The sequence below is a fragment of the Oscarella lobularis genome, chromosome 1, assembly GCF_947507565.1.
Source record: "Oscarella lobularis chromosome 1, ooOscLobu1.1, whole genome shotgun sequence".
Classification (NCBI taxonomy): Eukaryota; Metazoa; Porifera; class Homoscleromorpha; order Homosclerophorida; family Oscarellidae; genus Oscarella; species Oscarella lobularis.
This window is the reverse complement of record NC_089175.1, coordinates 6,911,980-6,934,497: the sequence shown is the minus strand read 5'-3', so window position 1 is coordinate 6,934,497 and position 22,518 is coordinate 6,911,980. Positions and strand designations below refer to the sequence as shown.

Below are 22,518 nucleotides of genomic sequence, written 5' to 3'. Positions count from 1 at the left end.
CGCTACAACACGGTGATCAGGAATTGCAATGAAAAAACATGTAAATACAAAAGTCATGCATACAACGGATAACTGAAAACTGACATAAGTCGGGTGAGGCAAGTTCGAAAGCTAAGACAAGGTAAAGTGTAGCGATCACAAAATGCTTTTCAGCGCAAATCAATAAACAAACCGGGCAAAAATCAAGCAAAAAATATCCACTGGAACACATTCCAACCTGTAAGACACGCACGTACAGCAACACATAGGTGAGTCTGACCTGTTACCAATCAGCCGCTTCGTACAATACTTCAAGGTCTTTTTCTTGTGAAGATGCAATTTCTGCGTACTCTTTATCCTTGTCAGCCGCTTTTTCGTTTTCTATATATTCATACACAACTTCTTCATCACTGGGAAAAATAGGCTCATTGTTTCCGCGATCGTAAGCAGGATTGTCCACGACAGGAACGATATTCGGTTTCATAGACGCCGGTGTGCGATCAGAGTACCTACTTACATAATTATATGGTATATTCAGAAAAAATGTTATACAATAACCTGGTCGGTTTCGTATGCTTGCTGTTCCTTTTCACAACCACAACAACCACGATAACAATCACCAGCAACAAAACAACGCCACCTCCTGCAGCACTACCAATTATGATCCACTTTGAACCTGAGAAGAGACAGAATTAGACTTTACTTAAAATTAACTAAACTATTCCTCTACCATCGGAACTAATTTGAGGACATATGCCTGTTGGAGAACACTGCACCGTGAATGAAATCGTTGCCAATCCACGTAGGGAAGGTTCTCCACCATCCTTCGCTGATACTTTAAGCTCGTACGAGGAGTCAGCATTCGAATCCAACTCTTTAGCTAAGGATACTTCGCCAGTCAACGAGTCAATGGTGAAATATTCCTGAGTCATTTCCATGCTGTACATCACCTCTCCGTTGCTTCCTAGAAAACAATAGCAAAGTGATACGCGCATAATTCAACGAAAAAAAGCTTTACCTGAGTCGGCGTCGATTGCACTGGTGTTGACGACGCTGAAACCGCGAGGCAATCCGACAACAACGTCCGATGGAGCATATACCTCTTTGCTGAACATAGGCGAATTGTCGTTGACGTCACTCAGAGATATAACTGCGGTTGTTTCAGACGTCCGGAGAACTGGCTCAGTCAGACTTGCTACAATGACAACCGCGATTTCCCTGACATTTTCGTAATCCAACTGGACAGAATTTGCTACTTGGAGGACTCCGGAGTTGGTTATGGTAAACGCATTTGCACGGCTACCCGATTTGAATTCCTGACTTCTTATCGAATACATCACGTTGGTGCTAGGCTTTCCGTCAACAAGAGCTTTGACACTCAAAACAGAAGAGCCGTCGGGTGAGTTCTCTTTTAAAGTAATGCTGTATTGTCCTTGATCAAATAGTGGCCCCTTGGCATTCGATTTGTTTACAAAAACGAGAACGGTCACTTCGCCATAAAGGCTTGGGTTCTGTTTATCCAGAGCTCTGATAACGAGAGTGTACTTGTCTGTGGAAAAATAGTTGAGCACAGCATCATCTGACAGATAGATTCCAACGCCACCGGCGGAAGAACGTTTAATCTCAAATACGTCTTCCGAGTCACTGGGCACAACTGACACAAGCTGGTATTCAATTTGGGTGCGATCTGAACCGACATCTGAATCAGTGGCTGTCAAAGACAACAGCATCGCGCCTCCTTTTGTTTGCTCTGCGACAAGAAAGGCATACTGACGCTGTTCAAATTCTGGAGCGTTATCGTTGACGTTCGTGACAGATATCCTGACCGTGGCGACAGTGACGGCACCAGGAACTTCAGACGTCTGTGCAAGAATGTTGATATTGTACTCCTTCTGTTGCTCGTAATCTAATGCTTTGCTCAAGGAGAGCACGCCGGTTTTCGCATGTACACTGAAAGGCAACGATTCGGCGTAGTAAAGACTGTACGAAATGCGACTAGCATTGAGCTGATTCGTGCGTAGAGACAGACGCGGTGTGACGGGAACAATAGACTGAACTGGAGCATCTTCGGCAAGACGTGCAATTGCTTTCGAACTGACAAACTCAAAATTATCAGCGATAGTGACGGTCAGACGAAAGGTGCAAGATTTCGGACTTGACGACTGATCTCGAACTGCTACAGAAAATGTTGCCAAGTTAAACAGGCCAGACGGCTTTGGCGGAGAAGAGCGGAGAATCACGTCTGCTCCTGTCGAGTCGTTCGTCACCACATCGAAAAGGTTTCTTGATAGAGAAGTTGACTGGAAGTTTGTCAGATTGTAAGATAGTCTACCAGCTGCACCACTATCGATGTCAGTTGCTTCCAGAGTAAATAACGCCGTGCTAGCATTAGTCGTATACGGAACAAAAGTTGTTAGACTTCCTGGTATACATTGTGGAGCGTGATTGAGCGAGATGACTTTTACGTCGACCTTTCCCATCGTGTGACACTGAGGCTGACCGTGATCAGATGCAACGACATTTAGAATGTAAGCTTCGTCTGAAAGAGATCGAGTTAGAGTAACCAGTCCACTTTGGGAATCGATTTTGAACCGATCTGAGGCCAATGCATCCAGAGAATACTTCACTCTTCCATTTGGTGAAGCTTTGCCGTCTTTATCAGTTGCACTCAATTGAACAACGTTCGTTCCTGGAGGAGCCATCTCATCGACGTCGACAGACGAGAGAAGGCCGACAAAAACGGGACAGTGCAAATTCGGTTGAGTGACGGTCAGAGATATTTGAAGATTACCGGTCAACGATGGCACGCCGCTGTCGGTTGCAGAGAGAGTAAACAAGAAAACGTCGCCAACGTAGCTGCGCAATGACGCTGCCGTGACTATAACACCCGTTTGAGCGTCAACTTTGAACAGGGAGTGACGGCCATCTGAGCTTGTAAGACTGTACGTGATGCGACCGTTTTTTCCACTATCCATGTCTAAAGCGGGCTCAGACACGACGACAAATCCGATGGCTGCCGTCAGCGGAAGAGCGACGTCGATAGACGAAACATTGAAGGCGGGGGAGTGTTGATTAATTCCACCTAACTGATCACAGCGAGGTCCGTCGTAGTGTGCAGTGCATTGACAGGTATCTGGCCCAATGCACACTCCTGTAGACACATTGCCGCAGTTATTCACCGCTGAGCAGTCGGGTGTACGGCACTCCGGTCCCGTCCATTTGGAATCGCAAGTGCACGTGTCTAGAGCAAGACACTTTCCATGGCCTAAAGACAAGGAAAAGATATAAACCCAAAAGAAACTCTGCGGCATCAGTTGCACCTGAACAAAACTTCTTTGCTTCGCAAGAAAACTTGCTGCAGTCAGAACCCGCGTAGCCGTACTTGCAGTCACACAAATCGACTTCGATGCAGGCTCCGTTCCCAGAGCAATCTCTCCTACCGGCGCACGACGCGACGCTGCAATTTGACCCCTTGTAACCCGCGTAGCACGAACAGTATTTCTTCCCGTTCTCAGCCAAACAGACACCGTTTCCCGAGCAATCGTCCAACTCCGGACAATCGGTCGGCGTCGCACAGTCGACGCCGGAAAATCCACCGGAGCAAGAGCAGATATTCGGTGCAACGCAATCACCGTTTCCAGAGCAATCTCCGACATTAGTGCACGTGGGAAACGCGCAGCTCGATCCTCCCCAACCTTCATCGCAGACGCATTTGTCAAAGCCGACGCACGAGCCGTGATTGCTGCAATAGCCGACGGCTTCGCACGAGTGGCGATCGCAGCTGACTCCCGCCCAGCCGAAGTCGCATTTACATTTGTCGTGATCGATGCACGCTCCGTGGCTCGAGCAATCGCTGATGCGACTGCAGTTGGCTTTCTCGTTACAAAACAAGCCAGTAAACCCGACGGAGCATGCACACAATTCGTGAGATTTGCATTGACCTTGAGATGGACTCGTACAGTTGAATACTCCGTAACAAGTAGCTACAAAGCAATTCATTAGACATCGGTTTCTAAAAACCATGCAAACTCTCTGGGATTTGGTGGGGCTAACAGTTAGAGGGGTCCTGTGTGAGCACGTGTCCTTCCCTAAGTATCATATTTTTGTTCTTTTTGTTACTATGAAAAGAGCAAAGCTTGGGATGTGTTACCTGCTCCCTTTCATAGCAGGTCTAAAAGATTTAATTGTAGATGTACATGCCTGGTGGGGCCCCCATACCATTCAGTGCTCATCAATGAAAAGACCTGGCTACGTCACAGGTACAAACTGAGACTTACCTGGTTCGTCACAAAGACTTCCGTCCCATCCGAAGTGACACTTGCAGAATCCAGACACGCAATCGCCATTCAAACTACAGTTTTCACACGATCCTAAAGATATTGCTTTAAGTCGTAATCGTGTCAAAGCGAGGATCAAACTAACCAAGTCTACAGTCTTCTCCGAACCAACCGGGAAGACAGATGCAGGTGCTATTTACGCAGCGACCCTTTCCAGAGCATTGGGTAGGACAGCCTAGACTCATCCATACGAAACTGAGGAATTTACCATTCAGACGTCATACCTGTCAGATACGTTTCTTGCTGAGCCAAAGTTGTGTCATTTGTGATAGCTACGTCAAATATGCACTCCTGTAAGCGGACGCCGTCGAGACCTTGTTGTTTGCAAAGACTTTCGGCCATCTTTAGTGAAAGGAAATAGTAAAAATGGTACGCGGACGTATGTGGCCTTACCATCCTGGTCGAAGAGTCGATATCGTTGATTGAGTAGAGTGGAACGAATCTAGGATCGGTGTAGGAAAAGTCCAAAGTGTCGTCTTTGTGAAAATTCGAATGATTCCATGACCACGTGCCATTCAAGCCGGAGCCATCAAACGACTTGGCAATTTTCCCTGCATACCACCCAATCAGAAAAAAAAACCAAACTGAACAGTGAACCTTACATGACTTAGCAAAGTCTAACACTTTTTCAGGGGCGTAGGTGACACCGTCGGATCCAACTAAGTCGTTTGTCGCATTTCCGTCCATCAGTCCACACAATCCTTCGGTCAATAATTTGAACGATGCAACGGGAGCGAAAAGAATGTTGATAAATTGACGCTCCATCGCTGAACTGTACCGGACGTCAACAGACAAAGACACGTCGTTTGCAAAATGAAATGACATCAAAGCTATGCTTTCAGGCGAAGACATCAAGGATACGTCAACGCGAACTGTGTCCTTAGCCAAGTTGAGCCCGAGACCATCCGATAAGAACGTCACAACACCGTTGAGTCTAAAAGAAAATATTATTATCATATCGTTAAATCGACTGACAAACCTTAGAGTGGGTAAGTCTGAAGGCTTAGGCTGGTGAAGCGTTGAAATGGCAACGACACTCGGACCGGCTTTTATTGCAACGGCGCCAATCAGAGACGCTCTGGCGTACTTGAAGAAACGAGTGTCCACTCCAAAGTCGTTGGCAACGCTCTTGCAATACCAAAATTCGCCAATATCAAAGAAGTCGTAGCTAAATCCTGTAAAACCACGTTCGATACAACTTTCCGGCACCACAGATTTACCTTACCATCTAAAGTCTGCAAATGCGGATCTCCACCGCCTGGACGAGGCCTGGCGAACTGACAACCAGGACCAATCCACTGCTCGTCGCATACGCAGTACGGTTTTCTGTCTGCCTCACTTCCCATTGGTATGGTGCAGATGCCGTTATCAGAACAAACTAAAACAATGACGTTGCACACACGACAATAAGGTAGCAATTGTCAACTCACACGGCCAAGGACTGCAGTCAGGCACGTCACAGAAAGGCCCTTGCCATCCATCTGCACAAACCGGTGGCAAACCACCGCGACCTTGCTTTGATTGACAGCTACAAGTGCAGTCCTGCCACACTGGTTCAAGGTCTTCCGGACATGTAGGACATCTAGAGTAGACGGAATGCACAGCAGTCTCAGCGTGTCAGTGTGAGACCTACTTATCATCAGGACAAATGCATCCGCTTGGACCAAGAACTGAGTCCATGCAGTTGTTACACTTACACCCGCACTGACACCAGCCGTCTGGTCCAAAAACGCTCACACTACCGTCGTTGCAAGTACAATCACACTAAAAATAACCGACAATCATGGAGTCCAACCAAAGTCGCCTTACCTGGCACGTTCCATCGCCACCAACATCTGCGAGGTCAAAATCCGAGCACTGACATTGACATATCGGCTTCGGCAAGAACGAATTGAAAATTTCAATTAACCCAGCCGGACACGCTTGTGTGCTTAAGCAGCCAGGCAAGCCGATGCAAATGTAAGGCAGACAAAGTTTAATTCCGTTGCCTTTGTCGATGCACGAGGCGGCCCCGGGACACTCACACAGACATTCCGTCTCGTTCGTCAAGGGCAAACAGAGACCCGTTGTTACGTCGATAAACGAAGCTTGTTGCCACGAATCGAACACCTGCGAAGAATTGTAGTAGAGCAGATCTATAGATGACGTTCCCTCTATTTGATCAACTCCGGTGCGTGATGATAAAAGTAATTTCTAGACAACAACTCAAGTATTCTTAATTAATTAATATCTACTGAAGTCGCCAGCGTACCTTGCCAAAATTACAACCTCTAGAGCATCGCGTTGTTTCAAACTGACCTTTCAGTGACGGAGAAATTTCCACAGTAAAGGAAGACTGGGGATAGAGACTAGGTGATGCTGAGAAAGCAGACGCCACAATCGCATGTATTGATGACTTGGCCACGTAGTCCGGAGCTTTGTACGACGAGGGCCACGAAATTCCGAATGTCGGAGTCAGGGAAGACTCAAACGTCGACGTATACTGTGGATGATCAGCCAAATCTTGATCTCCTTTCAACTGAGCCTAAAAAGACAAATGTACTCTACAATCGAATTCTTTGCACTTCTTAAAGGATACTTACCTCTTTTACGTATTCGGTTCCAACTCCGTTTCTCCATACTGCACCAAATTTAGCATTTCCACGGGACTGAGAAAGATACGAAAAGGAAATGCTACTAGGACCGGTCACCTGCAAAAACAAGGCGTTCAGAGAGAACACAGGAATGCGAGTAACCTACGTCGTAATCAAAAGAAAACGAATACGATGCGGACATCTTCGTTTCACCACGAACGCAGATTGAGCCGATAGAAATGCAAAAAGGCTTTGAAGGGACAGTAACAGATACTGCAGGCGGAGAAGAACTTCCTTTTCTGCGGGAAGAAAAGTGAGCCAAGAATCGACAGAAGGAAAGCTTAATCAAACTCACAAGCTCGGCAATATCATTAAATTAGCGCTGGTTCCAATATGCAGAGGTCCTTTGAATGAAAATCCGACCTTCGTTACGAAAGGCGACGTGTGGTTGGATCGGAACGTCATCTCCACTTGAGGATCGTAACTGACCAGCGTCTCAGTTGAGATTACTTCTCGATCGGAATTTCCTAACTGAAAAAAAAACCATTTAGCTGAGGAAGAAAAATTAACGCTCTGCATTAAGACTTACATTGGTTTTCAATACTTCGTGATGAAAGAACATGGTCTCGTTTGCATCGCACCATTTCATATTTCCAAGACTATTTCCAACGTTGCGTGACGCATCATCGCCCATGTTCTCACTGCACGAAGTTCCGACACCGCTGGATGGATTCAGTTCCAAGAAGGTTGTGCCGTCAATCAGCGACCCATAGAACACAGTAAGAAAACCAGCGGCTGGGCCACTGGGACGACCGACGATCACGTCACCAACTGATAGATCAAGACCCGATGGAGAAACGTTGTCAAATATGAGAACACCTTTGAGGCCCGTGCCGCCAACACCCGTAATAAGCGGAGACTTATTGACCGGAGATGGTCCAGTCGTCTTCACTTGTAATTTTACAGATGGAGGGCGTGGATTTGGAGAACAACTTGCTAGGGACGTATGAACAATTGTATGCGGTCCGGCACCGACAATCGATTCGACTTCTTCGAAACGTCTGCTTCCGTGCGCACTGACAATGCCTTGATTGCTGCTGGGATTCAAGCCCAGCTTCTCCGATTCCACCGACGACAACGCTATGACGACATCTCCGCCAGACGTTCGCCGACACTTGTAAACAGAAACAGACGGCGACAAAACTATTGTTTGTGAGGCTCCGGGAAGCTGCGGGGTGGAGGAGGCTGCAATCGCCTCAAGAGCTGTCACATTCGGAATAATTTCTATAGCTGCTTCGTCGTAGATGTCTTCCAGGTCAACAGGGTCGATAAAGTCGGCGTATTTTATCGCCTCCTCCAAGTAGGCTGGAGAGGCCTTGATTAGTTGATATGCCCCCCATTTGGTCGTAGCGAGTATCTTGTCGAGTATTCCTCCACTTTGACGACTGGAAAGTATGTGGCCAGTGTACACGTCTTTCAGCGACGGTGTTGTGATGTAATAATTGTAGTTGCTAGCGCCCAGTAGACGGTAGATGGTCGAGCTTCCGGGATCAACTCGTACGTTAGGGTAAAGATCGACGTACTTTTGACGGCGATCAGACGACGATCCACCCGAAGATCTCTTGTCGCGAAAGTCTGACTCTCCGTTAGGCAGATGACTCGGAATTTTAGGCGCATTCGCACCGAGACCGTAGTCGGGCGTAACCCTTCCATAGGGACATCGTGATTCGTCCCAATTGAGACAAGACAACTAAAAAGATGCGACGATACAAGACTGTCTGCCAAGAATCTAATTAGACTCACATTTGCTTCGTTGTAGCAGTGGCCTATGTCGTGACAATGCTGGCAAGTTTCGTAGCTGCTTGTTGCCACAGACCAGTCGCACGGAGAGGAGCACCCAATGTCCTATGCAAAAACTCTATGGTTATCAATTAGCAAGACCCGATTCTTTATTAAATACCTTTATTCGATCTGAACAACCTTCTCTCCGTGGGCTGTAGCAGCTGTAGTAGAACCACGTGTTGCATTGCTGCTTATCTGGGCGACTACTTAGACCAGGAATGCAGGCGGCTTGACTGTCGCACCAACCACAGCCCCGCTGTCGACTGCAGGCGTAACACGTCGTGTACAGATTGCAATAGGTCGTCGTACAAGCGCGACCCTGGAAACGGCAGAATATCTAATTAAAAAAATACCAGTTATATGTTCCATGCCTTCCAGCCAGCTCGGCAACGACATTGATTCGGCCCCACGCACGTTCCATAACCGGAACAGTCGTTGACGTCGGTGCAGTGAAAGTCGCTGCAGTCTTCGCCTTGCCATCCCTTGAAACACGAACAAGTACGAGTAGCATTGTCACACTGTCCATGCCGCGAGCAAGCATTCGGACATTGGTCTGAATATCAAAAAAAATATACAAAAAATTGCGCAAAACCAACGAAAACGTACCCCCCGCTGGTAGTTCGCTACAGAAAAACGGAAGACGTGTACTGCAATCCTCGATTTCCCATCCTGCCGATGTCAATTTCAAGCAGTCTCCGGCTTTTCCTCCGTTAACGCTTCCGTAGTCAAAGTCCGATGCGTCGGACCACCACCATACGTTCCCGTCGTGTCGGAGTCCAACCCACGCTCCCGCGCTTGTAAGCGACGCAGGAGGACGGGGAACAAGGCCATTCAAAAACTTAGTTACGGACGCATCGTGGATAGAACCAAGCTCCGATCTCTGAGCCTAATAATTTAAATGACCATGCAAGTTAGAGTGTGCCCCAAGACGTGGAGCTTGCTTGCCTTGCAAAACGAATTCGCCGAGGCCCAATCCAGTGCTCCTTTAACGTACAAATAGCAATGCAAGTCCCATGAGTCCTCTAAAGTCCACCCATACTGACACCCTAGTCAAATAAAATATTAGGGAAGAAGACTCGTTCTCTATAGCGTACCTCCGTTATCGGTCCAAGGCGATTCCGTCACAACCGGTGCAATGTCCACCGCCGCCAAGCTCGAAACGTCGTCCTTATCTCTCACGCGTTTCTCGGCTTCACTCAAATACCGACTTCCCCACCAATTGTCGACAGCATTATGATGGCTTTGATTCAAATCAGATCCCGCAGCAAACTCGTATCGATTCGCCGGATTCGTGAAGACGTTTCCAGTGTACGACGGCCCTACGCCAACAGCATACACTGTCCATCGCTGGTTCGGCGTTTGCCCAACATTGAGATGTAACGTGTTGTTAGCAAATTGTTGCCCATAAATCGAGGATCTTTCGCCAATTTCCCAATAAACCGTATGACGTCCGGTGTCGTTGTGAAATGTGTTGTCCACGACGCTAGCAGCGATTCTGTTGATTGACAAAGTGTCGTAAAGAACTCCAGCAGAATTGTGATTAATCTTGTTGCTGAGAATTCTCGCTCGAGCCCCCGTCGAACTGGAAGAGCCAGAAATGCTAATAGTACCGCCATCCCTGTTTCTGACGATGCGATTGTCAAATAAGTCAATCGACCTTGATTCATTTCGACTCGTTTGGAGATTTAGGCTGACAGCTCCACCGCTGTTGTCCGCTAGTCCGTTATTCTGGATGACGATGTTCGCATGGTCTGCTGAGACGGCGATTCCGGCGGCACTGCCAAATCGACCGTTGTTAGATATAGTGCTTCTCCTGATTTTGATGTCGCGAATGACTGAACCGTAGCCCGAAGTTCCATCATTTGTGACTTTGCAATCGACGCCATTCCAGCTGTTGTTTGATATGACGGAACCTTCAATCGATACGCTTGAACGGTCGTACGTACTCTCACTAGAACTGAAAGCAACGCCAGACAGAGAGTTCGAAGCGAAATGTCCACCGGACACAGTATGCAACCATTGAGAAGGAGAGACTGTGAAAGAAATATAACTGCGCTATTTTAATCAATGCAAATAACTACCCTTACCCGTAGAATGCTGTTGAACGTATATCAGAACAAAGTCCTCGCGCGAATCGATACTGAGTCGCGCTCTAACAGATACATACGACGAGCTGCCCTTTGTTACGTAATGAAGAGAATCGCCCTGGAACAGACTTCTTCCCGAGTTGAAAAATGTTCTGCCGTCAATAACCATATTGCTCGACCAGTATGCTAATTGAATTGCCAAGATATCAAACGATAAAACGTGGTTGGGGTCGGCTTGAATGTCGACCTTACAGTTCCGATCAGTAGCATCCCGTTGCATTAATTTTGCTACGTATCTCAGATAGAAAGGAGTCGACGCCGACAATATCCCAGATTGGGAGCAAATGTCCACAGGTGATACGATGGGGTAATTCCAAAGACTCTGCAAAACGCCGCCGCTAGTCAACGCCAGCCCGTGACCGTGGTTTTCAATAGCCGTTACTCCTTCCAATGTACTTGAAAGGGTATTCGATAATCTTAGTCCTGTGTCTTCATTTAATGACAAGTGAAGTCTGGTAATATTTGGAGAAGGCGAGTTACGAAATTCTACGCCTGTCCAAGCGTTTTTGGTCACACTTACATCCGTAAGAACAAGTCTGTGTCCCACTACTTGAATAGCTGCGATTTTTTCCACGTTTGCGTATCCTGCATTAGACAGGAAAACGTGACTCATCACTGAAGGCTCCTGCAAAGATTGAGAAAATCGAACGCCGGACCAATGCAGCCACGACTGTCGACGTTGAACTAGATCGCCCGTCCTACAGCTAACATGCAAGGCTCCGAGATAACATTTCGACCTTCGGAACACGTAGTTGACGCATTGCGCTGGCACTGAGTCAGAGTAACGGCAAATCAATTGCTCAAGCCATGCGTCTCGTTGGTACGAAGAATTGGCATAGCGTGAGCGTGGCAGCTGATTGGCTTGGCTGTAGCCGAGTTCTCGGCATACAGCGTTTGACAACAAGTAATTGTGATCGGTGGGAAAGAATCTGTCTTCGTCATCCTGTAGAGCGCAAATGGTCCCCCACGTCCCATTGTAGTATATTTCAGCAACTCCTTCTCCTTCATGTGCTGCAGCTCCAACGAGACGTATGTCTCCTGAACGGATTTCCACGGACGACGAACGTCTAACAAAGTTTATTGGCAGATTCCGCGTTCCCAGAGCAAGAAGACGACCTTCGACCATTATTCCTGTGTTGGCAGTGAATCGGAGCTCGACGCCAGATTCCACTGTCAGAGTTTGTCCAGGAAGAACAGTGATGTCGCCCGCAACTGTATACGGACTACCAGACATAGGAATAGTCGTGTTTGTAGAAACACGTCCTCGAATGATCGAATTCGGTCTCAGTATGGAAGTGTCTCTGGATGCGGAGAGTGACACGGCCGGGCCCAATGGAGACGTAAGATACGGAAAAATTTCAGCATTGGCAAGTCGAGAGCAGTATCCAAAGTCGGCGATACGGTCACGAATCGAAGCTTCATCCGCCGTTCCCCAATAGTTGCTGGTCACATCTACCGACAACTCTGACGAACCTTGAACTGGAAGTTGAACACCAAGTTCAAACTGCGATTCTGGATTGCTAAACTCATTGTTCTTCATGGTAATCCGAGACGACATAGATACAACAGCCACAGCCGGATAGCCGTAATCCACAGCGCCTAATAGAGAAGAATTGACGATAGTGTTGTTGAGAAGACGATTGTTTTCGAACGAAAACGGTGCCGTCGTAAAAGCGTCAGGAGATAGTTTGACGACGTACTTTCCACTATTGCTGTGAAAAACATTTCGCGTCACGCTGAGACTTTGAGCCGTTCCCTGCAAAAGCATTGCTCCACCCGTATTTCCACGATGGCCGACGAACGTGTTTCCGTCAATGCTAGCAAGTGAGTTTAACAAGCGGTCAAAAATCAGCCCATATTGGGTCTGGCCTGAAAATAAATTTTCGGAAATCGTCAGACGACTCAATCCTACAGTTGAATAAACGCTGACGCCATCTTTGTTAGAATCAAAGACGTTTCTAGTGACGTTCCATTGATTAGAGGCGGTTCTGGACAAATGAAGACCGCTTCCGCCACTATTGGACACGCGATTAGAGTCGATCACTCGCTGTCCATTATATAGTTCGTGGCTATCGATGTAGATTCCGTGATCAAGGCTTCCAGTTACCTCGCTATTCAAAATTTCGATGTTTCCTCGCAAAAACGTCACGAACAATCCACTTCTACGAGAGTTCCGTATAACGCTGTTTCGCAAGGAGCAAAATCCGGAGTGGGCCTCACTGAAGAATCCGTATACGGAAGAATTTTCTACTCTTGCGTTACTGATATAGATGTCGTCGCTGGTGGTTATAAAGTAAATTCCAGTGTCGGCTGAGAACAGATTAAGATCATCGACTCGAGTAAAGGGACGACCCGGTTTGGCTGAAAGAGCAACAGAATACAGAGCAAATCCAGGAGCCCTTCTCTTGTTTCCTGTAGTGATCTCAACCAAGACGGAATTGCCAGATGACAATAGGTTGTCGCCAATCGAATACGGATCTTGACCCGAGTACGTTCTGATTATTGGCGAAGAACTTGATGATCCACTTCTGAGCACAAGTCTATCGTCATTATAGAGCTGAACGGAAAGGGGCGTCAGAGACAAGACGGTATTGGGAGGACCTCGAAGCTCGACAGAGCAGTACATGCCAGCCAAATGATCGTCTTGATTTAAACCGAAGTACGTTCCATTCTCCACGCTCACGTTCAAAACAGCTGGCATAGAACAAATGGACTGATAGTTTGTCAATCCCGGCAGTGAGACAAGGCTAGGGTTCACGCGAAGTCCTACGCCCTTTACATTTCTGACTGTAATCCCGTGAAATGTCAAATTTCGTGTCCTTGGACCAAAAAGTGATATTCCATTACCCAGGCCTCCATCAACAGTCACTCCGGTAATATTCACCTCTTCGTGAAGAAATTCAAAAGACAAAGCGGCTGACGCCGAATCTTTTATAGTCACGTTCAGGAATGTCGGTGACTTCAGTAAGGATCGCACGGAAGGTACAGTTCCTGTCCTCAATCTTCTAGCCCCTTGGATCAATGTATGCTGGAGCACCGAAGAAGGCAATGCATGACTGCTTCCTGAAACGGAGACGGTTGACGTTGGAGAAAATCGAATTCCTGCCCATCCTCCCAGTTGTATGTCACTACCAGATCCTGCTGTCTCGAACAAGCACCGGACAAACAAAATCGAGAGGCAACGACTTGATGCTGAATATTGCCCTAAGCTAAAGGTGCAGTGATTAACATCAGTGGCACTTTCCGGACAGCTAAATTCTGTAACAACAGGACTTTTCAAAGATGGAAACCAGATACGATGAAGGAAACCACCACGGATGTAGCCGAGCTTCTGACACGCTAAATCAGTAAGCTTGTTTATAGACGTGTAGTCTTGGCTGACATTAGACGGTAGACAAATTGACCGCCACAGTTGACCGAAATTAACCTGAAGTCGTCCAATGTGCCATGGTGTGCTAGAATAGCGGTCAAAAATACGATATTTGGTGACATCGCGTTGTCGAATCTCTCCACGAAATGTAACAGGGCTGACAGAACTTCCTAGGGACATCATGCTGCCTTCAACTAAAATGCCTGCATTCGCCTTGACTTCAATGACGACGCCAGCTTCAATAGTAAGTGTGCCTCTTGGAAGAATCGTGACGTCTCTCGTGATTAGGTACGGAGAAGCAGCCGCTGTCAACGTCAAAGAGTCCCTCAACCGACCTCCTACCTCTCCAGACGGAGTAACGAAGAGTGGGTACCGTCTAGGAGGACTCGATCCTGCCACGTCAGATGGGTCGGCAGAGAGAAGAAAGGGAAAGTAGTCGATTGTAGCCAAGAAGTTCGAATCGTCGAAATCAAAAATTCTGTTCGGAATAATTAGTTCGTTGTCTGTACCCCAATAGTTGAGTGTAAAATTGATTCTGACCAAGGAGGACGTTGCTGGGATTCCATTGCCAACATCAAATGAAGAACCTGGATTGTCAAATACGTTGTGATAGACTTCCACGTTCACACTTGTCACTTCAAGAACGCAGTTGGGGAACGTTTTAGAGGCTATTGTTCCATTGTAAACAACGTTATTTTTCAACGTATTATTTCTGAAGAAGGTGACGTTTCGAATTTGCACTGCACCATTGAAGTACAACGCTTCAGGAGACAACAAAACGATTGACTTTCCCTTGTTACGAACAAACGTGTTTCCTTCCATGATCACGCGAACCTTGTCATTCGCACTCGATAAGGTCAGCTCAGCAACGTTTAAGCCGGATCCAACGTCGTTCTCTTCAAACCTGTTTCCAGCAAATATCGCATTCTCGTCCGCGAGGTAAAAAAATTCTTGACGATAATACAAACCGCCTCCGTTTCGAATAAACACGTTGTTTCTCACGCTAAACGACCCCACATGTGCGTATTGGTGAGACACGTAGAAATACATTCCATAGGAGGTTCCCTCAGAGGTTCCAACGCGAGTAACAACATTTCCCTCAAACGAAAATGCCCTATCCTCAGTCAATCTCCAGCCGTACGTGTTCGTTCCATAACTATGTAGGTAGAGACCTGCGTAGACGGAAATCCTTCCAGAATCATTGCGTGATCCGATGAGGATGTTATTCAACATGGTCATATTACCAGCTCCGTGGTTATCCCAGTGGACAACATGGTGATAGTCACTGATGCGTGAGTTCGAAATTTTCGCCAATGAAAAATAGCCAACCAAGTTAATTCCTCGGTTGAAATTGTAAAAACGTACGCCATATTGAATTACAGAGGTGTCTATGTGAACGGAATAACCGGCTCCTGAGATCTGAATGCCACCTGGTTCGTTGTCAATTGATTTAAGTCCAGCAACGAGAACAGACCCAAAAAGCGCTTTAACAATAAGTCCGCCGCCACCTGCAACTGAATTAATTGTTGAGCAATTCAGAATGTTAACTTGTTTTGAGTCCAATCGATAACGAGAAACGTACGCTTTGACGTCGCAAGTCAAGCCTAAATGACGTGGAACAAAGTACGCCACCAATTGATGATAATCGAATATTTGGACGTCTGCGTTTGATGATGGACCGCAAGCGTGTACCGGCTTGTGCCCTGTATCTCCAGTCATCAAACCAAAACACCCCCAACCGCCAAACTGAAAGCGGTCAAAAGAAACAGACATCCCGTAACCAGGTGAAGTCTCCAAAATTCGGTAATAGTCAGTAGTGGCTCTTTTAAAGGTAAAGTAGACACCCTCGTCGCCAACAAAATATGACTTTTTGTCACCCTTCATACTTCCTGAATAACTGAAATCATACGAGGGAACGCTAACAGTTGGTCGACCAATAGGAAAGGGAATTCCCGTGATAACAATACCGCCTCTATAACAGTTCTCAACATGACATCGCAAGCACGTAAGACGGCGAGATGACCGACCAGTCAAGCCCGTGCCACTGCAGTTAAAAATAGTAACTGCTTCAAAATCAATGTCTGCGTGTAGATCATTGAGCTCAATTCCTGATAATCGACTGTCTAAAATTGTGACGTTGGTCAATTTGGCCACTGCTGACGTCGCTCTGACGGCCGCGACGTCTGCATCTGGAGTCGATTTACGAACCGTATCAGGCACAATGCCTGCATTCAAAATCTCAACATTTTGCATCACACTCGATGTCGAGTAGTTCATCACTCCATATGACGACACCGTCACCTTGGCACCTTCACTTTCAAACGCGATTCCGCCCCAAAATCCCACGCTTCCTTCACCGCACACAACGCCAATGTCCTGTGTGTGCGTACACTGATTCATGTTCCACTTCTGAGCGCGGCAATCCAAAAGAGAGTTCTCGACGCCATCGCAATCAACGTTCGATAGCCCAATGACTCCCGTTCCAGCTCCAAATCGCTTCGTGCTATAGTCAGACCCCATTGGATCATTGAATCCAAGATGACGACAGACGACTTTGGCGTTGTTTTGATTCCATAAATCGTCGCACACCGTTCCCCACTTCATGCTCGACGCATCAAACACTTCGATTCGGCCTTCGCGAGGAGTTGCGCCACCCACAAGACGCAAAGCCGCCGAATCGACTCCCACGGTCGCGTTGTGACGCATGATTATAGGATCACGTGAACCTGCGACGGCTTTGAGGGTTCCCTCCACGACGAGACGAATTCGAGCCTGAAAATTCAAATCCACGCCCGACTCGATGGTGAGCGTCGTTCCGTTCGACACAGTCAGGTCGCTGGTGACTGCGTAGGGACTCTTGGCTAACGTCAACAGCGTATCTGATGAGTACACGCCCCCGATTTTCGTTTCGATACTCACTAGGAGAGAAACGTAAAATTGGAGTCCAATAAGCGCTGAAACTTACAGATTTGAGAAGGAAAGATGGTCACTGCCACCATGAGGAGCCATGTCAAAGCCATGGATCCCTGAAGACAGCTCCTCTCGAATAAAGCTCTAGAGAAACATTGGGCGTTACGAAATGCTGCAGCTCCAAAACGGGTGTTTAATTAATCTCTCTCGGCGAACGACTCTACACTGCGGAGTAAAATTTGGGCGTGGCACCCCACCGGTATCCAAGCTTGCTTCATTTCCCTTCTATCGATGCCCTCTCGGTGCGTACACTTGCCAAATTGCTTTCAAAGACGACTAAAGATGCACTGGCTCGACAAACGATGCGAGCAGTCACACAATTAAGATGCGAGCGTGCGTGCAAGAGTGAGATGCGTGGGCTCCTCATGTCATTGTGAGATGCCACCCACCCTATTTCTGACCCAGTCACCGTAGGCACTCGAAACCGGCACGACATTCTGTAAAACGCGTCGCCGCGGACGCCGATATCGAGCCAGGAGCGAATGCAATCACGACGTCACTGTCTTTGTAAGGACACCGAAAACCGGCGGAACACTGCGTGCACGTCGTCGCTCGACCCGTGCTATAGTGCTATAACAGTAGCAGATCTGGAAAAAATATATACTTGATTATAATTATTTATTGATTTTTTTCTTCTCTTACCTTGTGTCAGTGCAGTGTTTTCCTAACGGACAAGCCGTTCACACTTGTTGTCTTCCCACTGAGTATGTTCCAGGTTGGCAGTGTACGACAGACGTCGAGTTTTTTTATGATGGGCACGCCGTCATACCGGCGTTGCTGTAGTGGCCAGGATCGCACGGAGTGGGCGCTTCCGCGTTCGAAACGCACGCCGATCCGGCGAGAAATTCGGTGCAATTCGTCGCTCGACCGAGACTATAGAAGCCGGGCGAACACTCGAAAGGCGGAGACGACGGCGAGACGCATTGAAATCCGGGAGGACAGTCAATACAGCTGCTTTGATTTCCAAGAGAGTATTGTCCTAAGGAACACACCACTGGAGCCAAGGCGGGATTAGCGCAGACAAGGTGCACATAACCCCGCCCCCGCTGACGAATAGAACCCCGAGGAACACGCACTCGATCGGACCGTCGTACGGAGACGGACACTGACTTCCCGCGCGCTGGACATTCCGTACAAAGATGGTCGCCTAGGCGACTGTAATGTCCCGGATCGCAGGCTTGAGGTTGACATGACGTCGCGCCGAATGCGTTCCCGGAGGACATTGTTGCGGAAGGGATGCGGGGTCGGGGCAGAAGTATCCGGGAGTGCAGTTTCGGCATTGGAGATTGACGCCGCGTTCGATTCACGTGCCGTTTCCGCACGCGATGCCGACGCCGATGCGCGGATCGACGCACGTTTGCCCGGCGGGGCAGAGAACGCATAGGCCGCGCGACGGCCCCCTGAGCATTCCTTGGGGACAGAGACTGCAAATCGAAGCGGCCTCGGGTGAGTGGTATCCTTCGGGGAACGGAATCGGTTCCACGGATGGATTGTAGCATTGGTGGCCCGCCGGGCAGGGAAGGCAGGCCGCGGGCGGCGCCTTCGCGACCGAACGTGCCTTCGTTGCACGACGTACAGGAGCCTTGTCCGAGGAGACTCGACGTTCCACGCGGGCAGAAAATCGACTCGTTGCGACGCTGGAAATCGTGACCGGCTTCACAAGAAACACAAGATTTCTGACCTAGAAAATACCAATTATAATTTATTGATTCATTAAACGTTTTCGGATTTTTACCTGTTGTATTTGTGTACTGTCCCTCTGGGCATCGAAAATCGGCGCACTGTATCGATTGGCCTGTTAGTGCGTTGAATGTGCCGTTCGAGCACGAACGAGGCGCTTGCGATCCACCGAAGCAACTTTGGAAAAAAAATTTGAAATAGCCTATTCAGAAAACACGGAAATTTACTCACTAAAATCCCACTCGAGGCAGACTCCGCTGTCGAAATATTGTCCCGCTGTGCAATTCGAAGCCGTGCATGAGTTAGCTAAAGAGAAGACGTCCCTGTCTAGCCTTGGGGGCGTTTCAGGCTTCTCACCTTCTGCTCTCGTCGCCAGTAAACAAACGAGCCAAAATCCGAGCAACAGGCGCGAACCCCATGCGCCTGTAGCTTCTTTGGAACTGATTTGCACGGAGAAGTCCTTTCGAGAGAACGCTCTTCCTCGATTTCGCTTCTGCGCTCTCGGACTCTCGCGAGACGACGCCTCGTCTCTTCTACCGGCTCGATTCTGCTTCGAACAGGCGAAGTAAGACTATCGAGACGACGGCGAAAATTTCCACCCGATCGACACGCGTTCGATTTGCTGCTGATCCGGGCGCGTTTCGCACATAGCGTGCGGTCGGTCGGCGCGCTGAACATAACAAAAAAAACAGTTTTCCTCTAACGTTTTTTAAATCTTTATGCAACCTATGAATCCATTCGAAGTCCGAGACGTTGACTAAATTGTAATCCATTCCTGAATGTCATGCCTGGATTTGACGGCCCGGGGTGCTTGGAAATATCGAAAATGAGAACATCCGATCCTGGCGTCTTCGTGCCAATGATATAAGAATTCTGCGGCATGTATTTCCCTTCGTGATTGATTCTGATGTCGATATTGATCTTGCCGCTTACCGAACCGAAACCGCCTAAATATATTATTCGTGAGGGGGGGGGGGGGGGGGGGGGGGGGCTCCTTTCTCAATTCGCTTCACCTGGACTTGTTCCGTTTTCTTCTTTATGACTTCGGGTTTCGCTGGGACTCTTTCTCCTTTGTATCAGCGACCTGACTTTTCACCACATTCAAGCCAGCACTGTACGTCGGGGAGGGATGAGCTCGAGTAAAGAATCGGCTGCCGTCTCGAGATCGCCAACTTTATCCTGGAATCGATCAACTTCGGCACACAGAGGCTGCAACAAAACCAAAAAATAAAAAAAATCTTATTAGTATCGATATGTTTTACCGTGTGAACGTCGATACGTTTTTCACCGTATCGGACGTAGCCATCACAGGGTACGCCTTATCCAGTCTCCCCTGTCTCTCGTGTATCCACGTCGGTTTCAAATCTTCGGCCGCTTTGAGAACGGATTCGTAGCTCGGTTTTCAAATTATCCAACTTTCCGTTCAGCTCCTTGAGACCATTTCGGTTATCTCGTAGACCGCTACCTATCGATCAAACGTTCAATTCCTGACGAGAATCCCTCCACCTGTCCCAAGCCTCTTTGGCTCAGATTGCGTCTTTGAGATGATTGAAGGCGCGACGAAGGTCCTCGCATTCGATTTTAGCCGTTTCGACGAGATTCTTTGGCGTTTCGAAACTATTGACTTTTCCGCTGACAAAATTGCGTTCAACTTACAGAAAAAATAGCGTTTAAGGCCTTATACTTAGCTCGGAAAGAGACTCTATACTAGGATTTCTTACTTGTTAATTAATTAAAAATTCTTTTGTTGATTCCTTTTGGGCTGAAAATTTCCAAGTGTTACGTCGGACTGAAATCGACTCGTCTAATTTGCAAATGTTACTCCATTTCGTAAAAATAAATTCCAACACGTTTCATACCAATTTCGTTCTCTTTTCGAAACGACTGCCTTTTCCGCGGAACCGAGACGTTCGAACGAGCCTAAACTTCAAAAGCGCATTCGCCTTACAGAAAAAATAGCGTCTTAGGCCTTATACTTAGCTCGGAAAGTTCGCTCGAGGCGCTAGGAAAGCAAATCGACGTTCTCCTTCGATTTTCCAAGCGAACGACCAGTTGCGATCCTACTTCTCTGCAGATTAATCGTAGTAGACGCCGCGTTTCGCTCGAATTCGGTCTAGAATGGCCTCGAAACGAACTTCTTCCCCACCGATGATTCCGTATCACGTGAATCGTACGCCCGTATCTTCGTGCGACGAAATGAGCGGCGAAAAACAACGAAAAGACGTACCTAGCAGCGTTTTCGTTTCGTCGCGGCCACGTTTTCTTCGCCATCTTGTTCGATGCAGGTGCGATATCTGTCGCCTCTAACCGAAATCGTTATGCAATATTTCGTCAAACCGGAATCGAAACCGGTTTGCCTTTTGACACCTTCTTTCGAAAGAGCCAATGAGCACGAAGAGCGGAAACCAGCAAGCCAATCAGAGCGATGGGCGGGACCACAGTATATAAGGAGAACGCGCCCCCAATTTCCTTCAGTCGCAGCAGAGGGTGGATGCGTCGCGGAGCAATCTGCGTCTCGTCCTTGACGGATCGACCCGGGAGATTTGGCAAAAGGCAAGTCTGGATAGTTGACTCAGCGTGGCCCACGGTATAATGCCGTGCCGGAGCCTGTAGGCAGGGCAATGGGGGGCTTCGGCCTCGGTCTACGCACTGGGATTCGCGATTACTGCGGTCTTATTGTCGCTAATGGGCACGACTCACGCTAGGCTCGAGTGAGTACGGCCCAGAGGGGGTGTTGCAAGCGGCCTGGTTGCCGGCACTTTTCTCACCCGACAGTGCGATTAGACCAAAGATAATCCGACCCAGGAGACTTCGATTCCGGCATGCACTGTCTTTACTGTCGACTCCTACAAACGGTGGTCGGCCGCTCTCCACTTCCAGTAGCCCCGGTTCTTCTCAGGAACACATACCGAAGGGTTTTTTGGTACCACCGCGCCGGGGGACTACGGTATTAGGGGCCGTCTCTCATCCAGGCGGGTACCGGTGGGGTGGCTGATGACGTCGTGGCTCGCCCGACACTTTTTGGAACGGGTGGCCATTGCTTTTGCGGTGGCTGCCTTGGGCTACGAAGCGTCCGAACCTCCGCGCGGTGTAGCCTGGATAGCGCGAATACGGACGCAGCAAAAAAGGTACGTACAACGATTTTTTGACAGATACTAATTTTTTTCTTTTTTTTAGGTGGAAGCGTGGACGAGAGAGCTCAAGAAATCAAAGACGGAACGACGGAGAGAAATATTTTTGTTTTTAGATCGAAATGTGGACGAGAAGGCTCAAGAAGACGAAGATATGGAACGACAGAGACGAATCTTTTTCTTTTTTCTACGGAAACGTGAAAGAAAGAGCTCAAGAAATCGACGACGGAACGACGGGATGTTTTTAGGTGGAAATATGGACGATAAGGCTCAAGAAAACGAAGACGAAACGATCAAATCGAAGAAGGAACGATTGGAAGGAGTTTGCGAGCGATCGAGTGCATGCAGCGTTTTTTTCTTTCTTGTATCAATAAAACTGTTGTAAAACTCTATGGTAATGGCTCGTCAGCGCTGTTTCTCGAAGCAAACGCGATGGGTGTTCGATTTTATCGCTCGGCGTCGGTGTCTCCAAACCCGGATGAACAGCGA

At 48.0% G+C, this 22,518-nt stretch overlaps 2 protein-coding genes across 7 annotated transcripts; both read right to left on the bottom strand.

Annotated features, from left to right (window-relative positions):
• Nucleotides 1-8: 8 nt before the first annotated feature.
• Nucleotides 9-21,049, bottom strand: LOC136187325 (uncharacterized). Of its 6 annotated transcripts, none has more exons than XM_065974913.1 (38): nt 20,875-21,049; nt 20,758-20,823; nt 20,620-20,702; nt 20,161-20,549; nt 19,912-20,107; nt 19,256-19,845; nt 19,130-19,204; nt 18,954-19,075; nt 17,861-18,899; nt 17,416-17,805; nt 17,214-17,302; nt 10,819-17,166; nt 9,826-10,764; nt 9,677-9,777; nt 9,338-9,617; nt 9,103-9,284; nt 8,850-9,050; nt 8,693-8,794; nt 7,479-8,639; nt 7,245-7,420; nt 7,056-7,188; nt 6,899-7,006; nt 6,568-6,840; nt 6,126-6,509; nt 5,950-6,080; nt 5,747-5,898; nt 5,542-5,694; nt 5,296-5,491; nt 4,919-5,250; nt 4,710-4,867; nt 4,541-4,658; nt 4,402-4,491; nt 4,257-4,349; nt 3,300-3,962; nt 998-3,244; nt 710-943; nt 538-655; nt 9-488 (listed from the first exon to the last, which is right to left on the bottom strand). In XM_065974913.1, the coding sequence occupies exons 11-38, from the start codon at nt 17,266-17,268 to the stop codon at nt 263-265; spliced, it is 15,354 nt and encodes a 5,117-aa protein (XP_065830985.1). In that variant the 5' UTR covers nt 17,269-17,302; nt 17,416-17,805; nt 17,861-18,899; nt 18,954-19,075; nt 19,130-19,204; nt 19,256-19,845; nt 19,912-20,107; nt 20,161-20,549; nt 20,620-20,702; nt 20,758-20,823; nt 20,875-21,049; the 3' UTR covers nt 9-262. The 6 variants fall into 6 exon arrangements, with proteins under 6 accessions (XP_065830985.1, XP_065830996.1, XP_065830993.1 ...); XM_065974924.1 differs by having other exon boundaries at nt 17,475-17,805; XM_065974921.1 differs by having other exon boundaries at nt 17,214-17,805; nt 19,256-19,568; nt 19,625-19,845.
• LOC136198846 (uncharacterized) lies at nt 17,965-20,204 on the bottom strand. Its single transcript, XM_065988932.1, has 6 exons — nt 20,187-20,204; nt 20,017-20,107; nt 18,954-19,100; nt 18,777-18,899; nt 18,530-18,628; nt 17,965-18,197 (listed from the first exon to the last, which is right to left on the bottom strand). Exons 1-6 carry the CDS (start codon nt 20,202-20,204, stop codon nt 17,965-17,967), a joined length of 711 nt encoding a protein of 236 aa, XP_065845004.1.
• Nucleotides 21,050-22,518: the final 1,469 nt, after the last annotated feature.